Here is a 26,812-nt window from a genome sequence, read left to right as displayed (position 1 = left end):
TTTCATCTTGAAAGGAATGGTGAAGAATTAAGGGGAAAAAATTAGACCAAAAAGAGAGTCACAGTTTTGATCTATGCTCGAGAGCATGAAGGCATTGTTCATCAGGGCAATATAGTAAGAAAACACAGTGTGCACATACAGCTAGTGAAAAGACTGAAGCTTGCAAGTCTCAGAGCAAAGGTCAACCTTACAACCAATTTTAGGGCTTCACATTTCTCATAAAAACAGGAAAATTTGCAAGTATGATCTCACGGCAGAAATTTAATTAGCAACACAAATGAGGGCTTAAGACACACATGACACCAGTCTCATCATGAAGCTTTTATTTCACTTGCAAATAAAGCAATCCCTGCTCCTTCACTTCTCCTTGAAAAAGGCCCAGAGCCCTTGCACAGACAGAGTTTTGAAATTCATACATTATCTTGATCTTTAGACAGGAAACACTACACCACCTCCAATAAAAGGAACTCAGACTCCTGGATGAATTAAGGCAAGTGCTTGCCCTGAATCACAGCTCTAGCAAAACTAGGCCAGTCCTCTGCATTCATGAATCTTTTTTACATGTAAATACAAAACTGAGATAACCACGTTTCCAATCTGATCTCAGGTGACGTGGCTACTTTGAGAACACATCAGACAAGGAAACTACAACGCTGAAACAGAGGGTGGAGGGATTGTCAACCAAGATACCGCAAAACAATGCCGTTATTTCCAAGCACAAAGCCTTCCCTGTCATCTATAAATCTGTGCATTAAAAGAGAAGTTTAGAGGCAGACAACCGAAAGTCAAGCTGTGCCCACATTTTCCAACCTCAATCATGAAACAAACCAGAAAATAACAATTCCTATACCAAATGAAAGGTACATAAAGCAACATGAGGCACTGGGGTGTAGAAGCCCTTGGCACACAACGTAAGTGAAAAACTGAAAGATATCTGCAATATACTTACTTCACAGAGTACAGATTTCCTGCAATGTTATCTGCTGCTTTGTCACGAATCCAGGATTTACCCCCATCAACAGTTCTAAGCAAAATGCCACTTCCTCCAACAGCCCACGCTTCCTCCTGTAGCAAAAAATATGATTTAGAAGCAGTCTAAAACACACTTTAAAGAGAGAGAGAGAGAATACGAAGTCATGACCACAAGAGGTCTCTCCATGACCCACACAAGGCAGATCAAAAGAAAAAAAAGAATCCTGAACTCTCAAATTAGAGCTGAGTTCTTCACTGTGCCCACTTCCCTCCTAGTCCTGCTGGTCTGACCTTGGCGAATTCTGCTCTTTTCTGCTTCAGTTGATAAACTGTAAGCTCCTCGGCTATCCAGAATTTCATATCCTTCAATGCCATTGATTGCGTAAGGATTTTATTCTCTCTGTTTTGAATTTAAAGCTTATGATAGCATGATTATTTCTTCAACCAATAATGGTGCCTCTATATGTCCTTCATGTCTTCCAAGTGATTGTGAGTGGCATCAATCTCCATTTGCACCGTCAACTCAAATCCCATCTTAAACCTCCCCTTTAAGGTAACCCTTTTCCGCAAGCTTACATAAAAACCCTTAAAAGCCTACATCTCTCTGGTTATTCAGTTCATAAACAACCTCGCTAATCCTCCTGATTATTACAGCACCCCTGGCAAGAGTCCAGTTGACACCCACCAGGAGAGTGATGTTGCTGCAACCCCTCTACTAGGCCCGCTCACACCAGATACCCCAACCCAGTTGTGTATGTGAAAAGGGTTAAAAACTATCACACTGGGGTAAACCACCAGTTTTGAGTCCTCTGCAGCAGGCCGAAGGGGGTTCCCCCTATTAAAAAGGGGGACTTAACCCCCCTCATTGCTCAGCAGCCCTCAGCCCCCTCTGAGCAGATTTTCAGTGACTTGAGAGTGTCCAGAACCAGCTCCAAACTCAGCAAACATTAGCAGTTCTTCAGGGCCTTCATCTTGGAGAAGCCGAGCACGGTCAATAGATTCACTTCTGGCCTGGTTTAGCACAAGGAAATACTGTTGATTCAATTTTCCGACATTGCTTCGTAGGATGTCTTTTCAAATCTGCAAAGAGGCCTAACTGACCATTGGGACTGTAACTTGGTTGAACACAATGCTAATCAATACACTTAAATACACCAAGATTTAATGGACAACATGCTCAATACAAGAAGTAATTTGCTGAATTGACAAGAGACGCACAATGAGCTGAAACGGTCGGCCCCTCTCTCAAATAAAGTATATTGATCTTGTGCAGTTGGTAAGCTTTTATGCTTAAATATGGAAGCAAGTAGCAAGAGGGAGGACCTGGATCCCAAGATCACATATCCTGTGTAGTGTTCTATTGTCCTATGTGCTCTCTTGCAGATTGTTGCTACCTTGTGTTGGTGGAACAATAGAGAGCAAATGGTAGGGAACATGGGCACTTGAGAGGGTAGTGTGAGTTGCAAGTCTACACCGACAACCACTTTGTTTGCAATACTGTATTCATATGCATTGGTATGGAAATCTGGTCAAAAATGCCCATGACACTATGTACTTGATTCTCCCAAGATCAATATACTTTATTTGAGAGAGGGGCCGACCGTTCCAGCTCATTGTGCGTCTCTTGTCAATTCAGCAAATTACTTCTTGTAATGAGCATGTTGTCCATTAAATCTTGGTGTATTTAAGTGTATTGATTAGCATTGTGTTCAACCAAGTTACAGGAACTCAATGCTGGATGTCACTTGTGTGAATGAATCTCTCCACCTTATAGCTGTCTAAACACTTCCCTGCATGAAGCTAAGTTAAGAGAAACACTTTCACCAAAATACCCAACACTAAAAGCAGCTATCTCACTCTTAACAAAATTGCCTGGCAATCCTCTAACCTGCAGCTAGAACAGAAACTTTCAGCAGACCCCTGAGCTTTGATACCAAATGTATAGCTCTTTGCACTTCTAATATTTGATCAAATGTGAGGACTAACAGTAACAACCTCACTCAGAAATACACCAGACAACCGCGACTGCTGAAACAAATAAGCAAGTGTACATTGCTGCAATAAATGAGCAAGTGTTTCTACAGAGATCACACAATTGACACAAAGGGAAGAAAGAAGGTGGAGGTGTGTTGAAACGAAGGGAAGAAAGGCCAATGAGGTGATAGCTCAAGTGGTGAAGGTGTTTGACTAGGACCAAGAGGTCTTGGGTTCAAAATCCCCCTTGGTCGGTGGCATCGCCTACAGGCGGATAATTAAGTGCCTATGGGCGGTGAAAAATCAATAACTATGGGAGGATCTTGGGCCTAAGGCCAGTCAGAAAAAAAAAACGAAGGGAAGAAAGGGGGTGGGGGGGTGTCAGCCAAGTGCAAATGATAAACAAAGGGCCGTGCTCTAGTGCATCAGGCGTACATCACTCAAAAAGAAGTGTCATAAAATTCATGGCCACTCAAAGTAGTAGCTGAAGGGAAAACAAGATGGATGGATGCCACCCTCATGAAAAAATGCCTCTCTCTAAACCTCAAGGTGTCCGTTCAAAATAACCTGTGTCCCAAGTCCACCTTTGTTTGGGTGATAGTTTGGTGCTTTTGCCTTTAGCCCCCACCTCATTGTTCTTTGGGCACTACCATACCCCATAGTCTTGGTCCAAACAGCTTGCATTCTTCTCTAAACAGTACCAAGCCCAATGATTTGGGAGTGGGTGCCTCATCAGAATTTTTACCAGCATAGCTCTTCCAATCAAGTTGCTGATTCTTTTCAAAATTTCATGGGCTTGGTTGACTTTTCTACAGCACCCTTTGACTTCTAACCCAATCATCAAGGATGTGGCAAACTTAATTGCCTGTCCATATTTGCGACTTTCTTCCTGTTAATTTATCCTCTGAATACATTACACTTTTCCAGAAAGCCAGATATGATGATCTACATGTGCCTTGGTAGCAAAATAGAAGCTACAAAAACAGGTATAAAAGATGGTAAATGTTGCTCCAAAAGAGTGGAATCTGATGTCGATGAGTCATGACCATGATAGATATCTCTCCTCCCAGCCATAGGCTCTCTTCTGGAGCCTAGGGTCAGATTGCCGTGAGTCAGCCAAGCCCCGACAGTGCGCCCTAGCATCTCATACCACCGATACGCTGCTTGCCTTCCTGCAGCTACTCTGACCTTGAGGTCCTGCTTGCCTTGGAGACCTCCCTCTTCGTGTGGATACCTCATAATCTCCATAAGTGAGCCCAAACTCACTTATATAGTAGGCTATTATTGGCCCGCTGCTTTATTATAAGCTTGTAGCTATTATAAGCCGCTAGTTAGTTTTTTATTGACTCTTGGCCAATCCTGACCTCATCCTTGCTATCCCTTAGCCCTTGGGTGGGTCCTATCTGATCCTATGCCTGCGAACCCTAATCTTGGGTTAACACATCCCCTTAGCCCCGGGTTATCCTAACCCCCGGTTAACACTAGCCCAAGGCCCACTTAGGGATGTAACACCAGGCATCCTGCAGCACCACAGCCTTCTAGAAATTCAATTTTCAGTAAGTCTCACTTCTTGACTGAGTTCAACCTTGCACACACAGATTAGCAAATTTGGAGCCGCAAGGCCAAAGCAAGAAAAAAAAATGTTTACTGGAGCAATTAGCCACACCCAGACTAGTAGGCAAACTAAGTGCATCATATCCACACTCAAACAGTATAGTCTCAATTCACAAACACAAATTTTGCAGTGACGACATGCTTATCCTGGACGACCACTAAGCCATGCCAAAAACTACCAGCCTGTAGGAAGACGAACGCTGGGATTTTCATGCTTCATGTACACATTTTCAACATCAAATTTATAGATGAGCAACAGAAAAAAGAATGGTCGGTTGGTTCTAAAAAGACAAAATTAGACCTTTTAGCCACACAAAATCACAGCCAAACAGAGAAAATAAGAAACTTGTTGCTTACCTTGGATCGATATCCTACATCCAATACCCCAAACCCTCTACTCTGAATTTGTGCTTCCTCAAAATCCTAACGTGTAAAAATAAACACAATCAACAACTTTCACAAACATAGTCAAGAGAGTGCACGTTGATTTGTTCCAGAAAATACCAAAGCATATAACAAATACTGAGCATAATCATGTTGAATATTTGTTTATATAAATATGTACTTTCGGAAGGAGAGATGCTTAGAGTGGCAAAAAAAATCATGAGAAATCCTTTCAGTAACACTGACTTCAACAGACCAAAAGACCAAATTAAAACCTTTTTTTTGGACACACAAAAAAAAAAAAACAAAAGACCAAATTAAAACCTTTTTTTTTTAAATTCTCAAAAAAACAAGCCATCACCATCAGCATCTCCCTTTCTGATAATTTGTGATCTGGAAAATCAGCAGCTTACCCCAGTACCCTTGCTAAGAAACAATCCTCCTCCACGTACAACAAGCCACAATCCCCCATCCGCACGCCAACCCATGCATGCTTTGAATTCTTCGAGCACTTGTGCGGTTGTGTGGTTGCCAGTAGGGCTGCAAAATAGAGTTAGAATCGTCTCTCTCTCTCTCTCTCTCTCTCTCTCTCTCTCTCTCTATGAGGTCTTGGAACGGCTATGTAACCCTGTGAGGTTTTGGATTGGTGACCATCAATATCTATTGGGCGTACCTGTTATTCCAATTCTCATTTACATAATGCTTTATTTAGGTTTAAGAAGATGTCCTATGCATCTTCCACCACATTACTTACACATTGGTCTCATGGTCCATTACAGGCATTAATAAACCTGTCTCTGTGTGTGTGTGTGTGTGTGTGTGGAGGTTTTACGCATCCGGATGCTAATCGAGAGGTTCCTGCACTTTGCTGCCATCATGTTGTCTGCTACCTTGGATATGATGTTAAAAGTTTCATCATCAAACTGCCATCATCCCTCATCCCCCTCTTTCCCCTCCCCTTCTTGTGTTTACTTACTTTTGGCTAGCATGTGGTCTAACAAGGTGTCTTTCACTTTATTTCTATCAGTATAATCATAGCCTTTCATTTCTTACGAAGGTTTCTCTGGTTGTACTTGCTGAAAAGTTTTTCTTCACCTTACTATTTAACTTGCAGGTATAAATGCCTCCCAATGCCACTCCTATTTTTTTATGAGATCTGTGCTGCAGATCATGTCAAAAAAATTTTATTAGGAATTTTTATTTTGTTTTGGCCGTAGGTACAGAGATCACGTATTACATGATGAATCTATACTCGTGGCAAGAAGGTCAATTCCTCCTGGATCACTATCACAGAGATTTGTAGATGGTGTTGATGGCTTTAGAAACAACAGGTTAAAGCTTATTCCATCAGTTTCCAAGGTAAAAAACTAAGTGACACTCAGCCCATCAGGACAGACAAACTAGGAGAGAGCCAAGCCACTCCACCAAGTGAGCACTCCCCAGGCCTACGGCATGCAAGCACCATGCACCCTAGATTACTCCAAGAGAGAGAACACATCTTTCATAGAGCCAAATGCCCCCGATCTCAGTGGTTCAGACCTTCCACCCGCCAACTCCTTTCATGTGGCCTGCCAAGCACAAGATACAGATAGGCAAATCGGGTCTTGGATGGCCGCACCATGTTCACGTGTGAGTGGGATCGGAAGATAGATAATGCCTGGTGTTTCTTCTTGAAGAAGGCAGTGATGCGTACGGCCTCATCCACAGCCGGCTTCACCCATTGAAGCTTTCCTATGTCCTCCATCATGATGTCCAAGCAGTGTGCACACAATGGATGGGAACTCTACCTCAATCATCTCTCCCATGCTCTTGCAGTTGGACGCATTGTCCGTAATGACCTACACCACATTCTCTGGGCCAATATCGGTAGTAGCGGCCTGATGGTGTCGTCCTGCATTACCACATGCAATATCCTCCACATGAGACTGTCCATCATCTACTCTAGCCCTCGTTCGCTAGGACCTGCACCTAAACCTGTGGTGGATGGCCCTTCCACTGAGCCTGACTGTGACATCTATCCAACCAGCCCTACCAAGTTGTGATCCGACGAAGATCCGTGGGTTTTCCTGCCGAATCTCATCAACCACCTCTTGTGGTGCATTTGCACATGGTCCAATGCTGCCTCCCGTACCTTGGCCAACATGATAAATAACATGAGTGGATGTGCTAGTAAATATTTCTCCACAATATTTGCACTTCCACACACGTGTTGGAGCGACCGCCGACACCTGGGATGTAAGATTCCTCCTGAGCCTGAATAATAAATAAGCATTTACTTCAATCCCTTGTAATCATTCCCTATTTCTGAATACAAGAAAATATTATTTTTTCTTGTTTTTGTCTAGTGAGATGAAAAATTCTAGAGAGAGGTAATTCAATATTGAGATATTTTTGGATATAAAAATTCTACAAATATCAAAAATATATTTTCTTGAAACAGAAAATCAAAATAAATTTTCCAAGATGCATTAGGAATCAATTAAAAATGATTTAAAAGACCTTAGCCTAAGGGTCAAGATTTTCTGAAATTTTTGGATTATGGTCCAATTAAGGTTCCTATGGACCAATAAGATTAATCCAAGTGTTGAGATGAGATAAATCCAATGAATAAAAAAAATATCCAAAAATGAGTAAATGCTCACATAAGATGAAGAGTTGACTAAGTACAAGATTTATTAGTTAAAAACTATGAGATATTACTAAAAAATAAGATATTTTGGTATAATGATACATTTTTGACACCTTGGTAAGGAGAGGGGGAGACTTCAAGGAGGCGCATATTTCACACATGCGAATGAGTTTTAAATTCAAAAATATTAAGATATTTTTATCTCTCCTCTCTCTTGGATCAAACCAAATAAAAAAGGCAGCTAAACCGGTCCAAATCTTATCCAAATTCAGCCATACTGAACCTGAAAAATTTTAGAACTTAGTTGGACTCAGTTAGTGGCCTCCCTCACCTATAAATAGACCCTCATTCTTTTGTATTCTTATCTGTGAACTCGACCATGCTAGTATTACATTAAAATAAGTATATTTTTTTATTATCCTTTAAAAATCCTCTACATTTTGGAGAGATTGGAGCTTCTCTTTCTCTTCAACCTTCCTTAGAGCTTTTCTCTCAACATACTAACCAATTGATTGGTTGGGGGCTTTTTCTAAGAATAGAGAAGCAAGCAAAACAAGAGGTAAGATGCAAATTCATGGTTTTTTCTCTAATTTTTTAAATATTTTCACTTCTCAATTCAAATGACTGGTTTTTTAATGCAAATAAAGCTCTCCAAAGAATTCTAATGATTAATCACAAAAAATTTATATTTATACTTGATTAAGATGTTTTTAAGTATATCTCTCTCCCCCCCAAAGAATGGTCATTCCTATGACCAATTCTCTATTCAAATGATGCTTCTCATGGAGCAATTCTTAATTCTAAAATCAAACTCTATGCTAGTTAAGCTAGAGGCTAAAGAAATGGCTTTTTAATGCTTTTATGTTACATAAATTATGATAAACTTATGATTTAGATCCATAAATTAGATTTAGATCTATTGATAGTTAATCTATCATAATTGTATTACTAAGTTTTATTCTTTCAAAGTTATTGAAAATTATCAGTAATAATAGCGGAGCTATGGAAATTTTTTTAGAAATTAATACATAAATAATTTTTATGCATAATGTGAAAAGAGAAATTCCTACCATATTCTAGGATTAGTCATCCTATGCTAAAAGAATAATTCTCATCATATCCATGGAAAATTAATTTTTAATGTTTATGTATAAATAGTTAATTAGAGAAAAAGAAGAATTTTTAGTAATTTTATTTTTATGATAAAAGAGGAATTCCCATGATAATGGAGATCCATGTATTCCTATTGAGAGAGAGAAAATTTAAAATATTAAAATAATAGATATTTTATTTAAAATTAAAGAGAAATTTTAAATAAATTATTTTATGCATGAATAAATTTAAATGATAAAAGAGAAATTTCCATCATATTTGGAATTCAATCATTTAAATGGTAAAAGTGGAATTCTTGTCATATTTAAATTAATGGATATTTTTATTTAATTTTTAAAAGAAATTTTAGTTAAAATTATTTTATGCATGAATAAATTTAAATGATGAAAGAGAAATTTTCATCATATTTGGAATTCAATCATTTAAATGGTAAAAGAGGAGTTCTTGGTATATTTGAAATAATGCATATTTCTATTTAATTTGAGAGAAATTTTAGATAATTTCATTTTATGATAAAAGAGGAATTTCCTTGACAATTGGAATCTAATCATTAAATGAGGAAAAGAAAAATTTTATGCTTATTTAAAAAATAGATAATTGTATTTAATTAAAAGAAGAATTTTTATGATATTTAAGCAGAGAAAGATTTGAATTAATTTTTAATGATAAAAGAAGAATTTTCACCATAATTCTATCTAGGGAATTAAGGTTGAGAAATTAAATGGTAGAAAGAATATCTTTAGATATTTTATGTGGTTAAATCACCAAAATGGTATTTACCCAAAAATAGATTAAATGGAAGAAGAGTATTTTCATTAAAACCCAATATTCTCTAATAAAACCATTTCTTAATCTACTATGGAAAAGAAAGAAAATGAAATTCACAAAGTTGGAATTTCCTTACGATTAGAAGTTCAGTAGTTATTTATCTGAGAAAATCCTTGTTAGAACTAAATCGAATGATTTTGGTTAGACTACGAGAGTGACGGACAGTAAACCTACTTGCCCATCTCTCGATTTGAATCAAGCAAAAACTTCGTGACCAATTCCAGTTCCTAAATACAAAGAATAGACTATCGTTGAATTAAACTAGTTTTTCTTTAACCACCAAGAATCTAGTTGGACAATCAGTCAAATAATGGATAGATTACCCTGATGAGAGATCAAGGATTCTCATTATGAAATTGGAAATTAAGGAAAAAGGGGTTTGTGGAACCAACCTCAAACCGGGAATTTTACTTGCATAGAACCTCTGTTTTTCATTTAAAGGACTGTTTTACGCCAGAATACTGGAGGAAGCATTTGGCATGTGTTTTATTAAGAGGAGGTTCGTTGCAATAGCTGACGGGGAGTCGTCGAGGGACGTCGCTCTCGCGGCAAAGCCTCCCGAGGTCTTGACCAGTCTCGGTACGGTTAAAATGGTGCGCTTCCGTACGATGGGCGAGGACCGACGAAGCGGTCCCTGAGTGAAGTGCTAGGACACATAAGTAGGATCCTAGAGGGTTCTCACTAGGTGATGCACGGGCTCGCGGTTGCTAGGACACCCATGCGTGTGTCGAGGAAGATTTGGATAGACTAAAAAGAAAGATTTTTTTGAATCAAATTTTGATATTGGATCTCGTTGGTTGGCCAGCTAGTCTTCAACGAAGAGTCCAGATGACCTATTTTGTAACACCATTGACTCAAAATTTTGGTGGATGATGATCAGTAATATTATGATTTCTATTGAAGGATTGTTTTAAAGACAACCGAATCTGTATAAATGGCAATTTTATTTTGGGTGTGTATGTGGAATGCCTACCTTAATTTTTGCATGAAACGCCGGTAGGGGGCCTGGGAACTCTTTTCCTCGGCACTCGAGCAAAACACAACCAAATGTTTATAAAGGAATCCCACCAATACAGTGGTCGGGTGGTTGGCTAAAACCATGGGCCGGTTGGATCGGAGGATTCCTGCGGTACCATTAAGATAGGATTAGCTGCGTTAGTTAGATTAAGTCCTGAGAAGACTCTTGTTCTGTGGGAGGGAATCAGTGCGGCTGTGCCTCGTTAAAGGAGAAAAAAGCGGTGATTCTATGGACCAAGTGTAAGTCTCTTCTTTGATCTGACCATGTGACTTCAAGTTCGGTCAGATCAATTTGAATAGTTAAGACTTTGACCCGTTAGATTAACTCTCTCGTTCGAAGATTTTCCCTGGAGGATTCGCCCGTGCCTCCAGGGCGAGGGAAGTTTTTTCAGGCTCGGTTTCGGAGGAACCGACGAACTAGTCTCTTGTCTGGACATGGCGAGGCCCCGAGTGTGGATCCCTGCCTCGCACGATAAGCTGACGCTGCTTCCGTGTCGCCAGCACCCTTGGAGGAGACACCCCGGGGTGGGGCGGGGGTCTCCCAGCTGGTATCAGAGCTTTGTTGAAAGCTAATAAGGACAAATGAATTCTTATCAAAAATTTGTAATAAAAACTCAGAAAGAGCATTTACATATTGTATTTTCATTCCGTAAGCCTCATTAATGAAGATTTTTAATCAAAGAATTTGATTTTATAGATGGAAGTTCCACACTTGTAAGGTTGGAGCCGCATCGGGAGCATCTTCTCTAATCTTGTTTTGTTGCGCGCTCCTCTCCGAGGCAATATTCTGACGTTTTCGAGAAGGGGCCATCTTAGACGTCGTCTTGTAGGACTCGCTGTTGTGATCGAAACGCTCCAGTCGGATCTCAATTCTGAGATCGTTTGCTCACCGTATGAGCAAAAGACCACAGCGCATGAACCCTCTCTAAAGGCAAAAAACCTCTTACTAAAGTCCACGCAAATTGGGGGGGGGAGAAGAATAAGGACACTGCCTCCTAGCAAGAGGGGAATAGAGGAAAATTGCCTTATCTGAAAAGTGGCAAATGAGGGAGTGTGAGAGGGGTGGCTGCAAGGGGCAGCTGTACTACAACAAGTACACTGCACAGGGACGAACGGCGGTACAGACGACGGCACGACAGAGCATAGGCTACGCAGAAATGCGTGTTGCCAATGGAGCACCCCGGCGGGGGTTTATATAACTATGGGATACGGGTACGAGAAATGCGCAAAGCAAGGACGGTGTACCAGCAAAGGCTGTAGATCAGTGGTGTGCATGGGTCTAGGGGAAAGGTACGGTGTCGGTTAACAGGGAAAGGAGTGGTACTCACGTACCTTATCTGGTCAGGGGTAGCATGGGTGTCCATGTAGCAGTACTACGTGTGGACCACCACACAGTGGGCGACCGTCCTTTGGTTCTTGCGAGACCATCGTACGGGCACCCTAGTAATAAGTGTGTACGGTCCAAATTTTAGGGCGGGGTCTCCAAATTTGGGACGTCGGTCTCGATTTACGTGTCGGACCGCCCCGGGGGGCGATTTTTATATATATATCCGAGAGGTTCTCCTAGTCATTGGAGTTCAGACCGTTCGTCAATCGGACGCCCGGTCGTGCATTTATTAAGGTTTAAAGGTCGTCTCTTTTTAACTAAAAATGACTGAAATTTATGTATAAGCTTGATCCGATGTCCGTTTTGGATGCTGTAAAATCCTATGTTAGTGTAAAATCGCGTGCAAATTTTAAATTTGGGCTTAGAATTTGAAGATTCTAAGTAGAAATGACTCATTTAATAAAATCCTTGATTTTTATACCATAAAAACTCTATTACATGGACATTTCTTTATTAGTGAAGATGGGTATGTTACATCCTTCCCCCCTTAAAGAAATCGAGATGTCCTCATCTCGTCGTGAATTGGGGATAATCCTTTAAGAGTGTAGCTTCATCTTCCCAAGTTGCATTTTCTTCAGGGTAATCTTTCCACTGTACTAGATGTTCTACAAGAGTTCTATTTCGAAGTTGCCTGTCCCTAGAATCTATGATGCTACTGGGCTGTGATTCAAGGACTCCTTGAGTAGGGATTACAACTTGTTCATCATCAAGAATATGATTGAGACTGGGTACATAAGATTTTAACAAACTTACATGAAATACATTGTGGACTTTGATATGGGTTGGGAGTTGGAGTTTATAAGCACTTTTACCTAGACACTTGATAACTGTATAGGGGCCACAATACCTAGGGCTGAGCTTCTTATATTTTCCAAGTGATAGAGAACTTCATTTGGGTCGCACTCGTAGAAGAACTTTGTCTCCTTCCTCCTTGAAGATCCTTTCAGACCTCTTGGTGTCAGCATAATGTTTTTGTCGATCTTGGGCAGCTTTAATATCCTTTTGGATTGCCTTGGTTTGTTCCTCCATCTCTTCGAGCATTTTCCTGGATGCCTCAACTATTATGGTTGGATCAGAGAAATTTAGAGGAGACAAGCATTCTTGCCCATAGAGTGCTTTGAATGGTGACATTCCTATGCTGTGATGATAAGATGCATTGTAGGCAAATTCTACCAGAGGAAGGTATTGAATCCACCTTCTTGGTTCCCGTCCACAATATGCTCTGAGAATGTCTTCAATTACTTGATTGACTCTCTTAGTCTGGCCATCGGTCTCTGGATGATAAGCTGTGCTAAAGCAAAGTTGAGTTCCCAGGGCTTGAAATAAGGACTGCCAGAACTTTGAAGTGAAGTCAGAATCCCGGTCACTTACTATCCTTTTTGGGAGACCATGAAGTTTGAGGACTTCCTTGATGAATATTCGAGTAACATCAGAAGCTTTGAAGGTCTTCTTTGCTGGTATAAGGTGAGCTACTTTGGTAAGTAAGTCCACTACTACCAGAATGGAGTCATATCCTCCTTGAACAGTGGGGAGACTTGTGACAAAATCCATACTAATGCACTCCCACTTCATTTGGGGAAGTCCCAGGCATCTTGACCCTTTCAGCTTTGATCCTTTGGCATGAGAGACATTGCTTCAAGTATCGAAGGCCATCATTTTTCAAGCCTGCCTAATGAAAGCTTTTTCTTATGGCATTTAATGTTTTTGCATAGCCTGGATGTCTTGCACAGCAGGACTATCATGAGCTTCATGGAGGATTAGTTTCTTTAAAGTAGGATCCTTAGGGATACATATAACCTGTGATTGAAGTAGAGGCTTCCTTCATGAGTGGAGTATCCCTTGATTAGATTCTTCTCTTTCTCTGAATTTCTCCCTTCTTCTACTAACTTCATCATCCTCTGATAATCTGGATCATGAGATGAGACTTCTTCCACCTTGACCAGTATGGGATTATTTGGCATTGAAATTGCACTCAAGAAAGATTTGCGGGCTAAGTGCATCTTCTACCACATTATCTTTCCCAGGGCGGAATTTGATGTCGCAGTCATATTCTTGTAGAATTTCAATCCATCTCCTTTGCTGCATGTTGAGGTTAGGCTGGGTGAAGATCCACTTTAGACTTTTGTGGTCAGTTACAAGCTGGAATTTCCCCCCCAAGAGATAATGTCTCCATAATTTGAGGCAATGAACAACTGCTAAGAGCTCCAAATCATGGGTGGCATAATTTGCTTCATATTATTGCTTTAGCTTGCGGGAAGTATAAGCGACTGGTCTTCCTTCTTGGCCTAAGACACCACCAAGTGCTAGACTACTAGCATTAGTAAACCACTTCAAATTCCTTGGTGAAATTAGGAAGTTTCAGGACTGGGGCAGAAAGTAATAATGACCTTGAGCTGATCAAAACTGTTTTGATGGATTGGCAGCCACACTATTTTGCAATCCTTCTTAAGAAGATCTGTCAAAGATGCAGCTACCAAGGCATAATCTTTGATAAAAATCCTATACCATCCCGTGATTCCCAAAAACACGAACTGATTTAGGGGATGGCCACTCCAGAATATCTTTGACCTTGGTGGGGTCTACTGAAATGCCATCTTTGGAGACGATGAACCCAAGATACTCAATTTGATGTGAGTAAAGAAGGTACATTTACTCTTCTTGGAATAGAGTTTGTGTGCGTAACAATTGTAGAACTCTACGCACATGCTCCTCATGCTCTTTCATTGATTTGGAGTAGATTAAGATGTCATCAAAGAAAACACGTACAAATTCATCCAAGTAAGGAAGGAATATATCTTGCATTAGGCAATTGAAGGTTGCAGGAGCATTGGTTAACCCGAATGACATTACTATAAACTCATAGTGGCCATAACGGGTATTGAAGGCTGTCTTGGGTATATCTGCTTCCTTGACTTTGATCTGATAGTAACCAGACCTCAAATCTATTTTTGAGAAGACTTTGGTCCCATAAAGCATGTCAAGAAGTTTGTCGATGCGAGGGATAGGATACTTATTCTTGTTGACAGTGACTTGATTCAGCCCCTCGATAATCTATGCAAAGGCGGAGAGTTCCATCCTTCTTTTTTTGGAAAAGGACAGGTGCCCCCCCAAGGAGAGCTACTGGGGTGTACGAATCTGTAAGATTCTCCCCCAGCCTTCGAGGTATACAGGAGTAAGAATCTCCCTTTCTGATCTTATAATTATTCTCTCTCTAAAATAAAAGAAAGATTCTGTTTAAAAAAGGAAGAACCTTCCCCTGAATACTTCTCAAGAGTCCCACCTGTTCTAAGGATTCAGAACAATGAGTTCAAAAGTGAGAATCGATGTTTTGGATATCAAGGTTTTGGTCTTCATTCGAGTACGGCCCAAAAGAAGTTCTTTATCTCTTGGGAAGTATAAGAAGTTATCTCCCAGATATTGTGGACCAAAGAAAGTAGGTGATTTAGCTTACGAACTTCTTTTATCTCCTCATCTCAAAGTTCTGAATGCCTTCTATAGAAAAATGTGTCAAACCCAAATCATGGAAAGACGGTAAAACTTCAGTGGCAAGTTACCGTTGGCTTCTAAGTTATGCTAGCTTCTTCCTTTATATAAGTCGTAACTTTTACTTGTCATTCACAGTAATCTTACTCCCATCGATCTCCTTTCTTTCTTAATCTCCTTCATGGCTTGGCAACAAGAATTAGTTTTATCCATGATGATTTCTCACCTTCAAGATGCAAGCGAGTCTGTGAAGAAGGATTTTATAGAACAGTATGAGCACTCACTTTTCCCTCACTTGGGAACTTCTATAGCTCAGACCAAATGGCGGACCTATCAAAACATAACTAGGGTAACACCCTGGGGTTAGCAGCACTTTCGTAACAATGTCCGCTTGGCCATGGTTATTGAAGCTTTGGGTTTGGGTCCCCGATACAACTGCTTCATGAGATCAAGACATCTTGGGTTTGCTGAGCGGGTCTTCTTACTGGCGTGTTTTCTTCCTCATGAGAAGATATGCGTTTACCCCGTTTTTGGCTTACCTCTCAAAGGTCCTTTTGTTAGATCACCTCATACCACTGAGATAGACGCAGCAATAACCAACAGAATCATTCGCATAGATGAGTTACCTTATACGTGCGCAGCTTGTGAGTGCTGCTTTTGCGATCATATGATGGACGGGCTTATGGAAGTGTAAAGAGTTCTTCTATCCTTACTGTATATGTTCCAAGAATGAATAAAGTTTAAATCTTGTTCTTGTCTTGACCCTTACTCTCTTTGAGACTTTTTTAATTGGTGATTAATCTTAATTAAAAAATTTCTCTCAGTCTCATACTTGCGCATCTTGCAAAATTACCCCAGTTTGCGAGATGAGGGCATCTCGCGTTTTTCAAGTGGGAGAGAATGTAAGATTCCTCCCCAGCCTCTCAAAATGTCCAGCATTTTCCCTTGTAATCAATCCCTCTTCAGAAATATAAAAGACTTGTTTCTAACTGTTTTAACCTAGAGAGAGAAAATATTCTAGAGAGAGAATATTTAAATTTTTAATATTTTTGGATACCCAAAATATCTCATATTTTTAATATTGCTCATAGTTTTTTACTAATAAACCTTGTACATTTTCAACTCTTCATCTTATGTGAGCATTTACTCATTTTTGGGTATCTTCTTTTACAAATTGGATTTATCTCCTCCCTACACATGGATTGATGCTATTGGCCCATAGGAACCTTAATTGGACCATAATCCAAATTTTTTTGAAAATCTAGACCCTTAGGCTAAGGTCGTTTATACCCATTTCCAATTAATTCCAATTGCACATTGGAAAGTTCTTTTTGAATTTTTGTTTCAGGGAAACTTATTTTAATAAGATGAGATAATTTTCTATCCAAAAATATTAAAAATTTAAATATTCTCTCTCTAGAATATTTTCTCTCTCTAGGTTAAAACAGTTAGAAACAAGTCTTTTATATTTCTGAAGAGGGATTGATTACAAGGGAAAATGCTGGACATTTTGAGAGGCTGGGGAGGAATCTTACATTCTCTCCCACTTGAAAAACGCGAGATGCCCTCATCTCGCAAACTGGGGTAATTTTGCAAGATGCGCAAGTATGAGACTGAGAGAAATTTTTTAATTAAGATTAATCACCAATTAAAAAAGTCTCAAAGAGAGTAAGGGTCAAGACAAGAACAAGATTTAAACTTTATTCATTCTTGGAACATATACAGTAAGGATAGAAGAACTCTTTACACTTCCATAAGCCCGTCCATCATATGATCGCAAAAGCAGCACTCACAAGCTGCGCACGTATAAGGTAACTCATCTATGGGAATGATTCTGTTGGTTATTGCTGCGCCTATCTCAGTGGTATGAGGTGATCTAACAAAAGGACCTTTGAGAGGTAAGCCAAAAACGGGGTAAAGGCATATCTTCTCATGAGGAAGAAAACACGCCAGTAAGAAGACCCGCTCAGCAAACCCAAGATGTCTTGATCTCATGAAGCAGTTGTATCGGGGACCCAAACCCAAAGCTTCAATAACCATGGCCAAGCGGACATTGTTACGAAAGTGCTGCTAACCCCAAGGTGTTACCCTAGTTATGTTTTGATAGGTCCGCCATTTGGTCTGAGCTATAGAAGTTCCCAAGTGAGGGAAAAGTGAGTGCTCATACTGTTCTATAAAATCCTTCTTCACAGACTCGCTTGCATCTTGAAGGTGAGAAATCATCATGGATAAAACTAATTCTTGTTGCCAAGCCATGAAGGAGATTAAGAAAGAAAGGAGATCGATGGGAGTAAGATTACTGTGAATGACAAGTAAAAGTTACGACTTATATAAAGGAAGAAGCTAGCATAACTTAGAAGCTAACGGTAACTTGCCACTGAAGTTTTACCGTCTTTCCATGATTTGGGTTTGACACATTTTTCTATAGAAGGCATTCAGAACTTTGAGATGAGGAGATAAAAGAAGTTCGTAAGCTAAATCACCTACTTTCTTTGGTCCACAATATCTGGGAGATAACTTCTTATACTTCCCAAGAGATAAAGAACTTCTTTTGGGCCGTACTCGAATGAAGACCAAAACCTTGATATCCAAAACATCGATTCTCACTTTTGAACTCATTGTTCTGAATCCTTAGAACAGGTGGGACTCTTGAGAAGTATTCAGGGAAAGGTTCTTCCTTTTTTAAACAGAATCTTTCTTTTATTTTAGAGAGAGAATAATTATAAGATCAGAAAGGGAGATTCTTACTCCTGTATACCTCGAAGGCTGGGGGAGAATCTTACATTCTACCCCACTTGAAAAGTGCGAGATGTCCTCATCTCGCAAGGTAGAGGACAACTCTTTTTCTTAAGATCCAATTTTTTCCTGGGTTCCTTATATTCTGGTCAACCCAACAGAATACTGGGATAATTATCCCTTAAATGGAACTCATCATTAAATGACAATTCATTCAAATCATATCATTCATATCTTTAACATGATAATGATCCATTAGACCGAAAAATTCCCTTCTGAAGATTCCTCCACGGAAATTTCAGTTAAGCAAGTTCTCAATTTGTCATCCCTTAACTTGATCTACGGGTCAAGTGTTAACAATAGCAATCTGATAGCACAATCCACTAATCTCATAGTGATTTGCTGAAATCATTATTATCATTCCAGTTATGAATATTATCACTCGTCCCATTCATCCTCATTGAGGTTTCGCTCAGCTTATTACATTTTAACTAAATTTCAGAAATCATCATTTTTCAATCAGAATCCAAATCAATTTCATCAGTTCCCAAACAGAATTAAAAATCATATCAACCACATTCGAATTCATCCTCTGGATAGCAATAACGCTTATAATTTCAAGTCTTAGATTTACTCGTATATACTATCAGTAAAGAGCTGCAGTATACTCTTGGTATATACGGGTAGTCACGGTCCTTGGAATTATAAGGTAAATACCATCATGTCTAGGCCTCAAGCAAGTCAAAGATTCTATATAATTACGGTACTTCCATCTGAAGACCCAATTACCAAATTACGAATTTCAGTTTGAATATCAAATTGTATGAATTATATCACACAATTACAACCTTTTTGTGCTTCTTGATAAATTTTTGATATATTTGGCTTCTCAGTTGATCTTTATTAACCAATTCGCTCTGATACCAACTGTGAGATCCCTGTTCCCACCGAGCAACAGATTCGGGGTACTAGCAGCGGAAGTAACACTTCTCGCGCGGGGCAGGGACCCACACTCGGGGCCTCGTCCACGGATATCCGGACAAGAGACTAATCCGTCGGTTTTTCCAAAACCGAACCCGGAAAAACTTCCCTTACCCGGAAAGCACGGGCGATTCCACCAAGATAACTTTTACTCTAACGTAGTCAAGATCATTACTGATCACGCTGATCCGACTGCACCTATAAAGATACTCGGTCGGATCAAGGAAGAAACTTGCACTTGGATCATTGGGATCAACGCTTTTTTCCCCATCAAGAGGCACAGCCGTTGATTCCTATCCATAGAACAATTACTATCCGGGATTTACTTTATCTATCGTAATAACAGAAATTGAGTCTCGATTTTACGGATCCATCAGTCCAGCCTAACCCCATCCGATCCCATGGGTTAGCCAACCGCCCAACCACTGTAGTGATGGGATCCAATTTGGAATTTGGTTAGGTTTTGTCCCGGGTACCAAGGAAAAGAGTTCCAAGGCCCCCTAGCCGGAAGTTCATGCAAACATAAAACTAGCCACACCACTTACACACCCAATATGAAATTGCCTTTTTCTTAGCATCAGCTAACTTTAAAACAATCCTTTAATGAAACCATAGTACCACTGATCACAATCTTCCAATTTATCCGGTTGATTCATAATTTTCCATCATTCCTTCATCAGAGTATCTATGGCATCATTGGCAACTAGAACGCTCACCGCCTATCCACACAGGGGCCTTTTCAATAGTTCCTAGCCCATAATACTCGGCAATATAATCACTTATCAAGATGGACTCTCGTTGAAGATCAGCAAGATCAACCAACAGATCCATATAAAGAGCCATGGACTCATCCATTGAAGACCAGCAAGGTCAATCAACCAGATCCATGCCCGATTTCAGAAAACAACTCTTACTCCTTGTTCCAATATCTTCCTCGACGCACGCGTGGGTATCCTGGGCGACCCAGAGCCCGAGCACCGTATGGTCAGCACCCTCTAGGATCCTTCGCAGGTGACCTAGCGCTTCACTCATAGGCCGCTTCCTTGGCCCCTCATCCACCGTACCGGAAATTCACCATTTTAATCGCACCGAGGCTGGTCAAGACCTCGGCCAACCTTGCTACGCGAGACGTCCTCCATTGACTCTCCGTCAGCAGTTGCAACTTTATCAGTTAGGTCTCCACGACCTTAATCACAAGATGGTCAAAATGCTTTCCCAGCATTCTTGACATAAAACAGTCATTTACAAACAGCATTTACAAACAGTCACAAAATACAGTTTCTATATTAACTCTCATTTTTCCACATTATCCCTCATCAATCCACATTGCTTATTCCACATTTCAGTTATATGTGTACTCATCCCATCCCATCATTTTCCATCTCATCACTTCAGATTCCTTCACATCACATATCATATATTCACATCCATATCCACATCCATACATCCACATCCACATTCACATCGATACATCCACATCTACATGCTTACCTCCATTTTCACATCCTCATTTATACATCCACATCCCGTATCCACATTCATACATACACATCCATATCCACATCCATACATCCACACCCACATGCATACATCCACATCCACATGCATACATCCACTATCACGTCCTCATTCATACATCCACATCCATATACATACATACATCCACATCCACATTCCCATTCACATCTATACCTCCACATCTACATCCACATACATACATACATCCACATCCACATTCCCCATTCACATCTATACATCCACATCTACATCCACATTCACATACATCCACATCCACATTTCCATTCACATCTATACATCCACATCTACATCCACATACATACATACATCCACATCCACATTCCACATTCACATCTATACATCCACATCTACATCCACATTCACATACATCCACATCCACATTCCCATTCACATCTATACATCCACATCTACATCCACATTCATATACATCCACATCCACATTTCCATTCACATCTATACATCCACATCTACATCCACATACATACATACATCCACATCCACATTCCCATTCACATCTATACATCCACATCTACATCCACATTCACATCCACATTCCCATTCACATCTATACATCCACATCTACATCCACATTCACACCTATGCATATACATTTTCATGCATAGATCCATTTTCACATTCATACATCCATTTTCACATTCATACATTCATACTCCCATCTCCACATCCACACATCCACATACATACATCCATTTCCACATTCCCATTCATGTAACCCCATATGCCTTCACATCTAATATTTTACATCACATCCATTCTCGCCCTATCACAATCCATATACATCTTATCCTATCACATACACTTCTTACCTCATCCCATACACATCTTATCACATCTTAATTCATCTTATCACCTCTTATCACCTCTTATACACCTCTTATCACATCCTATCACATCTCATATCTATTTATAGAATACAAGAGAATTCTTATATAAGATTTCTTTACACATTTACTATGCATAAATTCCATTTAAGGAGATTAATACTTTCGAAGAAAAATCAATCTTTTATGCATCTTCCTATGCATAAATTCATTTTAAATGAAAATGACACTTTTGAATTAAAATTCAATCTTTTATGCATCTTCCTATGCATAAATTTAATTTAGATGAGAATGACACTTTCGAATTAAAAATTCAATCTTTTATGCATCTTCCTATGCATAAATTCAATTTAGATGAGAATGACACTTTTGAATTAAAAATCAAATTTTTTTAATGCATCTTCTTATGCATAAAGTCAATTTGGTAGGAATTACACTTTTAGAATAAAAGAATTTCTCTTATGCATCTAAGTTATGCATAAAATCCATTTATGATGAAAATCACACTTTTAGTATAAAAAGAATATCTTTTATGCATACCTCCATGCATGAAATCCAATTATGATAAAAGTAACACTTTTATAATAAAATAATCAACTTTCATGCATACCTCTATGCATGAAATTCAATTGTGACAAAAGTAACACTTTTACATTAAAATAATCATCTTTTATGCATACCTCTATGCATGAAATCCAATATGATAAAAGTAACACTTTTGATATAAAAGAAATTATCCTTAATGCATACTTCTATACATGAAAATTAAAAATGATAAAAGTAACACTTTTAATATAAAAAAATTATCTTTTATGCATACTTCTATACATGAAAATTAAAAATGATAAAAGTAACACTTTTAATATAAAAAAATTATCTTTTATGCATACTTCTATGCATGAAAATTAAAAATGATAAAAGTAACACTTTTATGTTAAAATAATAATCTTTTATGCATACCTCTATGCATGAAATCCAAATATGATAAAAGTAACACTTTTATGTTAAAATAATAATCTTTTATGCATACCTCTATGCATGAAATCCAAATATGATAAAAGTAACACTTTTATGTTAAAATAATAATCTTTTATGCATACCTCTATGCATGAAATCCAAATATGATAAAAGTAACACTTTTGTTAAAATAATAATCTTTTATGCATACCTCTATGCATGAAATCCAAATATGATAAAAGTAACACTTTTATGTTAAAATAATAATTTTTTATGCATAGCTCTATGCATGAAAATCAATTATGCATAATATAAAAATCAATTTCTCTATGATTATAATGAATATCTTTCAATTAATCTAGGATGATAATTCCTAGAATATGGTAGGAAGTCCTCTTTTTATGCTTTGAATGAAATTATTTTATGCATAATTTTTATAAAAATTTTGCCATAGCTCTGCTGCTATGACTGATAAATCTCAATTTTTCTAAGGGATAAAGCTTATCATTGAGGAAATAATTAAAATGATCTCTAATTGGATCATTAATCCATAATGGATTGAATCATCAATATGCATAAACTAAAAGCATAGAAAAAAGCCATTAATTTGGCCTCAAGCATAGCTTAATCTTGGGTTAAGGAAAAGCTTTATGAAAATCTTGATTTGGATTGAGAATGGGTCATGAGTATGACCATTTGTTGAGTGAGAGAGAGAAATTACATAAAAACTATTAGAATTTAAACATAAATGGAAATTAACTTCAATAGCATTTATTAAATTATGTAACTCTTCACTAACATTCATCAATTCACTTCATAGCATTCAAAAAAAAACCATACCAATTAAGCTTCTCAAGCTTGAGAGGGGTTGAGAAGAGAGAAACATTGAGAAATTATAGAAAAGATCAATATTCACTAATTACCTTACAAATTGCTTGATTCTTTGTTCACGGTAGAGGCCCCCAACCAATCAATTGGTTAAGTATGTTGATGGAGCCACTAATGGGGATTGAAGAAAGAGGGAAGCTCCAAAAACTAGTGAATTATTAAATGAATTCACAGTTCTTAGCTTAGGTGGAGTAGAGTAACGATGCATAAACACTATCTATTTTTCAACAAGGGGGAGGCTTCTATTTATAGGAAAAATTGAGCTCCTAACCAAACAAACTGATTCTAGAATTTTCTAAATCAGTTTGGTCAATATTTGACCATTTTTAGGTCAGTTAAGCTAACTTTTTGGAATTAGACTTGAATGAGGAGAGAGGAGAGATGAAATATCTCAATTTGTATGAGTTTAAAACTCATTCAAGCATGTGAAATATGCACCTCCTTTAAAGAACTCCCCTTCCTTACATATGTGTCATAATGGAATCATTTTAATATTGCTCATAGTTTTTTTTTAACTAATAAACCTTGTACATTTTCAACTCTTCACCTTATGTGAAATATGCACCTCCTTTAAAGAACTCCCCTTCCTTACATATGTGTCATAATGGAATCATTTTAATATTGCTCATAGTTTTTTACTAATAAACCTTGTACATTTTCAACTCTTCATCTTATGTGAAATATGCACCTCCTTTAAAGAACTCCCCTTCCTTACATATGTGTCATAATGGAATCATTTTAATATTGCTCATAGTTTTTTACTAATAAACCTTGTACATTTTCAACTCTTCATCTTATGTGAGCATTTACTCATTTTTTGGATACCCAAAATATCTCATATTTTTAATATTGCTCATAGTTTTTTACTAATAAACCTTGTACATTTTCAACTCTTCATCTTATGTGAGCATTTACTCATTTTTGGGTATCTTCTTTTACAAATTGGATTTATCTCCTCCCTACACATGGATTGATGCTATTGGCCCATAGGAACCTTAATTGGACCATAATCTAAATTTTTTTGAAAATCTAGACCCTTAGGCTAAGGTCGTTTATACCCATTTCCAATTAATTCCAATTGCACATTGGAAAGTTCTTTTTGAATTTTTGTTTCAGGGAAACTTATTTTAATAAGATGAGATAATTTTCTATCCAAAAATATTAAAAATTTAAATATTCTCTCTCTAGAATATTTTCTCTCTCTAGGTTAAAACAGTTAGAAACAAGTCTTTTATATTTCTGAAGAGGGATTGATTACAAGGGAAATTATTAAAATAAGTTTCCCTGAAACAAAAATTCAAAAAGAACTTTCCAATGTGCAATTGGAATTAATTGGAAATGGGTATAAACGACCTTAGCCTAAGGGTCTAGATTTTCAAAAAAATTTGGATTATGGTCCAATTAAGGTTCCTATGGGCCAATAGCATCAATCCATGTGTAGGGAGGAGATAAATCCAATTTGTAAAAGAAGATACCCAAAAATGAGTAAATGCTCACATAAGATGAAGAGTTGAAAATGTACAAGGTTTATTAGTAAAAAACTATGAGCAATATTAAAAATATGAGATATTTTGGGTATCCAAAAAATGAGTAAATGCTCACATAAGATGAAGAGTTGAAAATGTACAAGGTTTATTAGTAAAAAACTATGAGCAATATTAAAATGATTCCATTATGACACATATGTAAGGAAGGGGAGTTCTTTAAAGGAGGTGCATATTTCACATAAGATGAAGAGTTGAAAATGTACAAGGTTTATTAGTAAAAAACTATGAGCAATATTAAAATGATTCCATTATGACACATATGTAAGGAAGGGGAGTTCTTTAAAGGAGGTGCATATTTCACATAAGGTGAAGAGTTGAAAATGTACAAGGTTTATTAGTTTAAAAAAAACTATGAGCAATATTAAAATGATTCCATTATGACACATATGTAAGGAAGGGGAGTTCTTTAAAGGAGGTGCATATTTCACATGCTTGAATGAGTTTTAAACTCATACAAATTGAGATATTTCATCTCTCCTCTCTCCTCATTCAAGTCTAATTCCAAAAAGTTAGCTTAACTGATCTAAAAATGGTCAAATATTGACCAAACTGATTTAGAAAATTCTAGAATCAGTTTGTTTGGTTAGGAGCTCAATTTTTCCTATAAATAGAAGCCTCCCCCTTGTTGAAAAATAGATAGTGTTTATGCATCGTTACTCTACTCCACCTAAGCTAAGAACTGTGAATTCATTTAATAATTCACTAGTTTTTGGAGCTTCCCTCTTTCTTCAATCCCCATTAGTGGCTCCATCAACATACTTAACCAATTGATTGGTTGGGGGCCTCTACCGTGAACAAAGAATCAAGCAATTTGTAAGGTAATTAGTGAATATTGATCTTTTCTATAATTTCTCAATGTTTCTCTCTTCTCAACCCCTCTCAAGCTTGAGAAGCTTAATTGGTATGGTTTTTTTTTTGAATGCTATGAAGTGAATTGATGAATGTTAGTGAAGAGTTACATAATTTAATAAATGCTATTGAAGTTAATTTCCATTTATGTTTAAATTCTAATAGTTTTTATGTAATTTCTCTCTCTCACTCAACAAATGGTCATACTCATGACCCATTCTCAATCCAAATCAAGATTTTCATAAAGCTTTTCCTTAACCCAAGATTAAGCTATGCTTGAGGCCAAATTAATGGCTTTTTATAACACTTTTATGTTAAAATAATAATTTTTTATGCATAGCTCTATGCATGAAAATCAATTATGCATAATATAAAAATCAATTTCTCTATGATTATAATGAATATCTTTCAATTATTCTAGGATGATAATTCCTAGAATATGGTAGGAAGTCCTCTTTTTATGCTTTGAATGAAATTATTTTATGCATAATTTTTATAAAAATTTTGCCATAGCTCTGCTGCTATGACTGATAAATCTCAATTTTTCTAAGGGATAAAGCTTATCATTGAGGAAATAATTAAAATGATCTCTAATTGGATCATTAATCCATAATGGATTGAATCATCAATATGCATAAACTAAAAGCATATTTGGATTTCATGCATAGAGGTATGCATAAAAGATTATTATTTTAACATAAAAGTGTTACTTTTATCATATTTGGATTTCATGCATAGAGGTATGCATAAAAGATTATTATTTTAACATAAAAGTGTTACTTTTATCATATTTGGATTTCATGCATAGAGGTATGCATAAAAGATTATTATTTTAACATAAAAGTGTTACTTTTATCATTTTTAATTTTCATGCATAGAAGTATGCATAAAAGATAATTTTTTTATATTAAAAGTGTTACTTTTATCATTTTTAATTTTCATGTATAGAAGTATGCATAAAAGATAATTTTTTTATATTAAAAGTGTTACTTTTATCATTTTTAATTTTCATGTATAGAAGTATGCATTAAGGATAATTTCTTTTATATCAAAAGTGTTACTTTTATCATAT

General features: G+C 37.5%; 1 protein-coding gene across 1 annotated transcript; it reads right to left on the bottom strand.

The window, feature by feature from the left end:
* Positions 1–308: 308 nt before the first annotated feature.
* LOC147602651 (photosystem II stability/assembly factor HCF136, chloroplastic-like) lies at positions 309–5,096 on the bottom strand. Its single transcript, XM_086797591.1, has 4 exons — positions 5,025–5,096; positions 4,918–4,983; positions 950–1,065; positions 309–744 (listed from the first exon to the last, which is right to left on the bottom strand). Exons 1-4 carry the CDS (start codon positions 5,094–5,096, stop codon positions 678–680), a joined length of 321 nt encoding a protein of 106 aa, XP_086653717.1. The 3' UTR covers positions 309–677.
* Positions 5,097–26,812: the final 21,716 nt, after the last annotated feature.

The sequence above is a fragment of the Cibotium barometz genome, chromosome 66, assembly GCF_041138505.1.
Source record: "Cibotium barometz isolate CiBa-2024 chromosome 66, ASM4113850v1, whole genome shotgun sequence".
Lineage (NCBI taxonomy): Eukaryota > Viridiplantae > Streptophyta > Polypodiopsida > Cyatheales > Cibotiaceae > Cibotium > Cibotium barometz.
The sequence above is the reverse complement of the archived record's forward strand: the minus strand, read 5'-3'. Positions and strand labels throughout refer to the sequence as shown.

What these genes read in the sequence shown, in the direction of transcription:
- LOC147602651 (XM_086797591.1), bottom strand. Translation starts at nt 5,096, where the DNA reads ATGATTATGCTCAGTATTTGTTATATGCTTTGGTATTTTCTGGAACAA. An exon ending in ATGTAGGATATCGATCCAAG is followed by an intron (nt 1,066 to 4,917) that starts GTAAGCAACAAG and finishes TTTTTGCTACAG; the next exon opens with GAGGAAGCGTGGGCTGTTGG. An exon ending in GGAAATCTGTACTCTGTGAA is followed by an intron (nt 745 to 949) that starts GTAAGTATATTG and finishes TTTAATGCACAG; the next exon opens with ATTTATAGATGACAGGGAAG.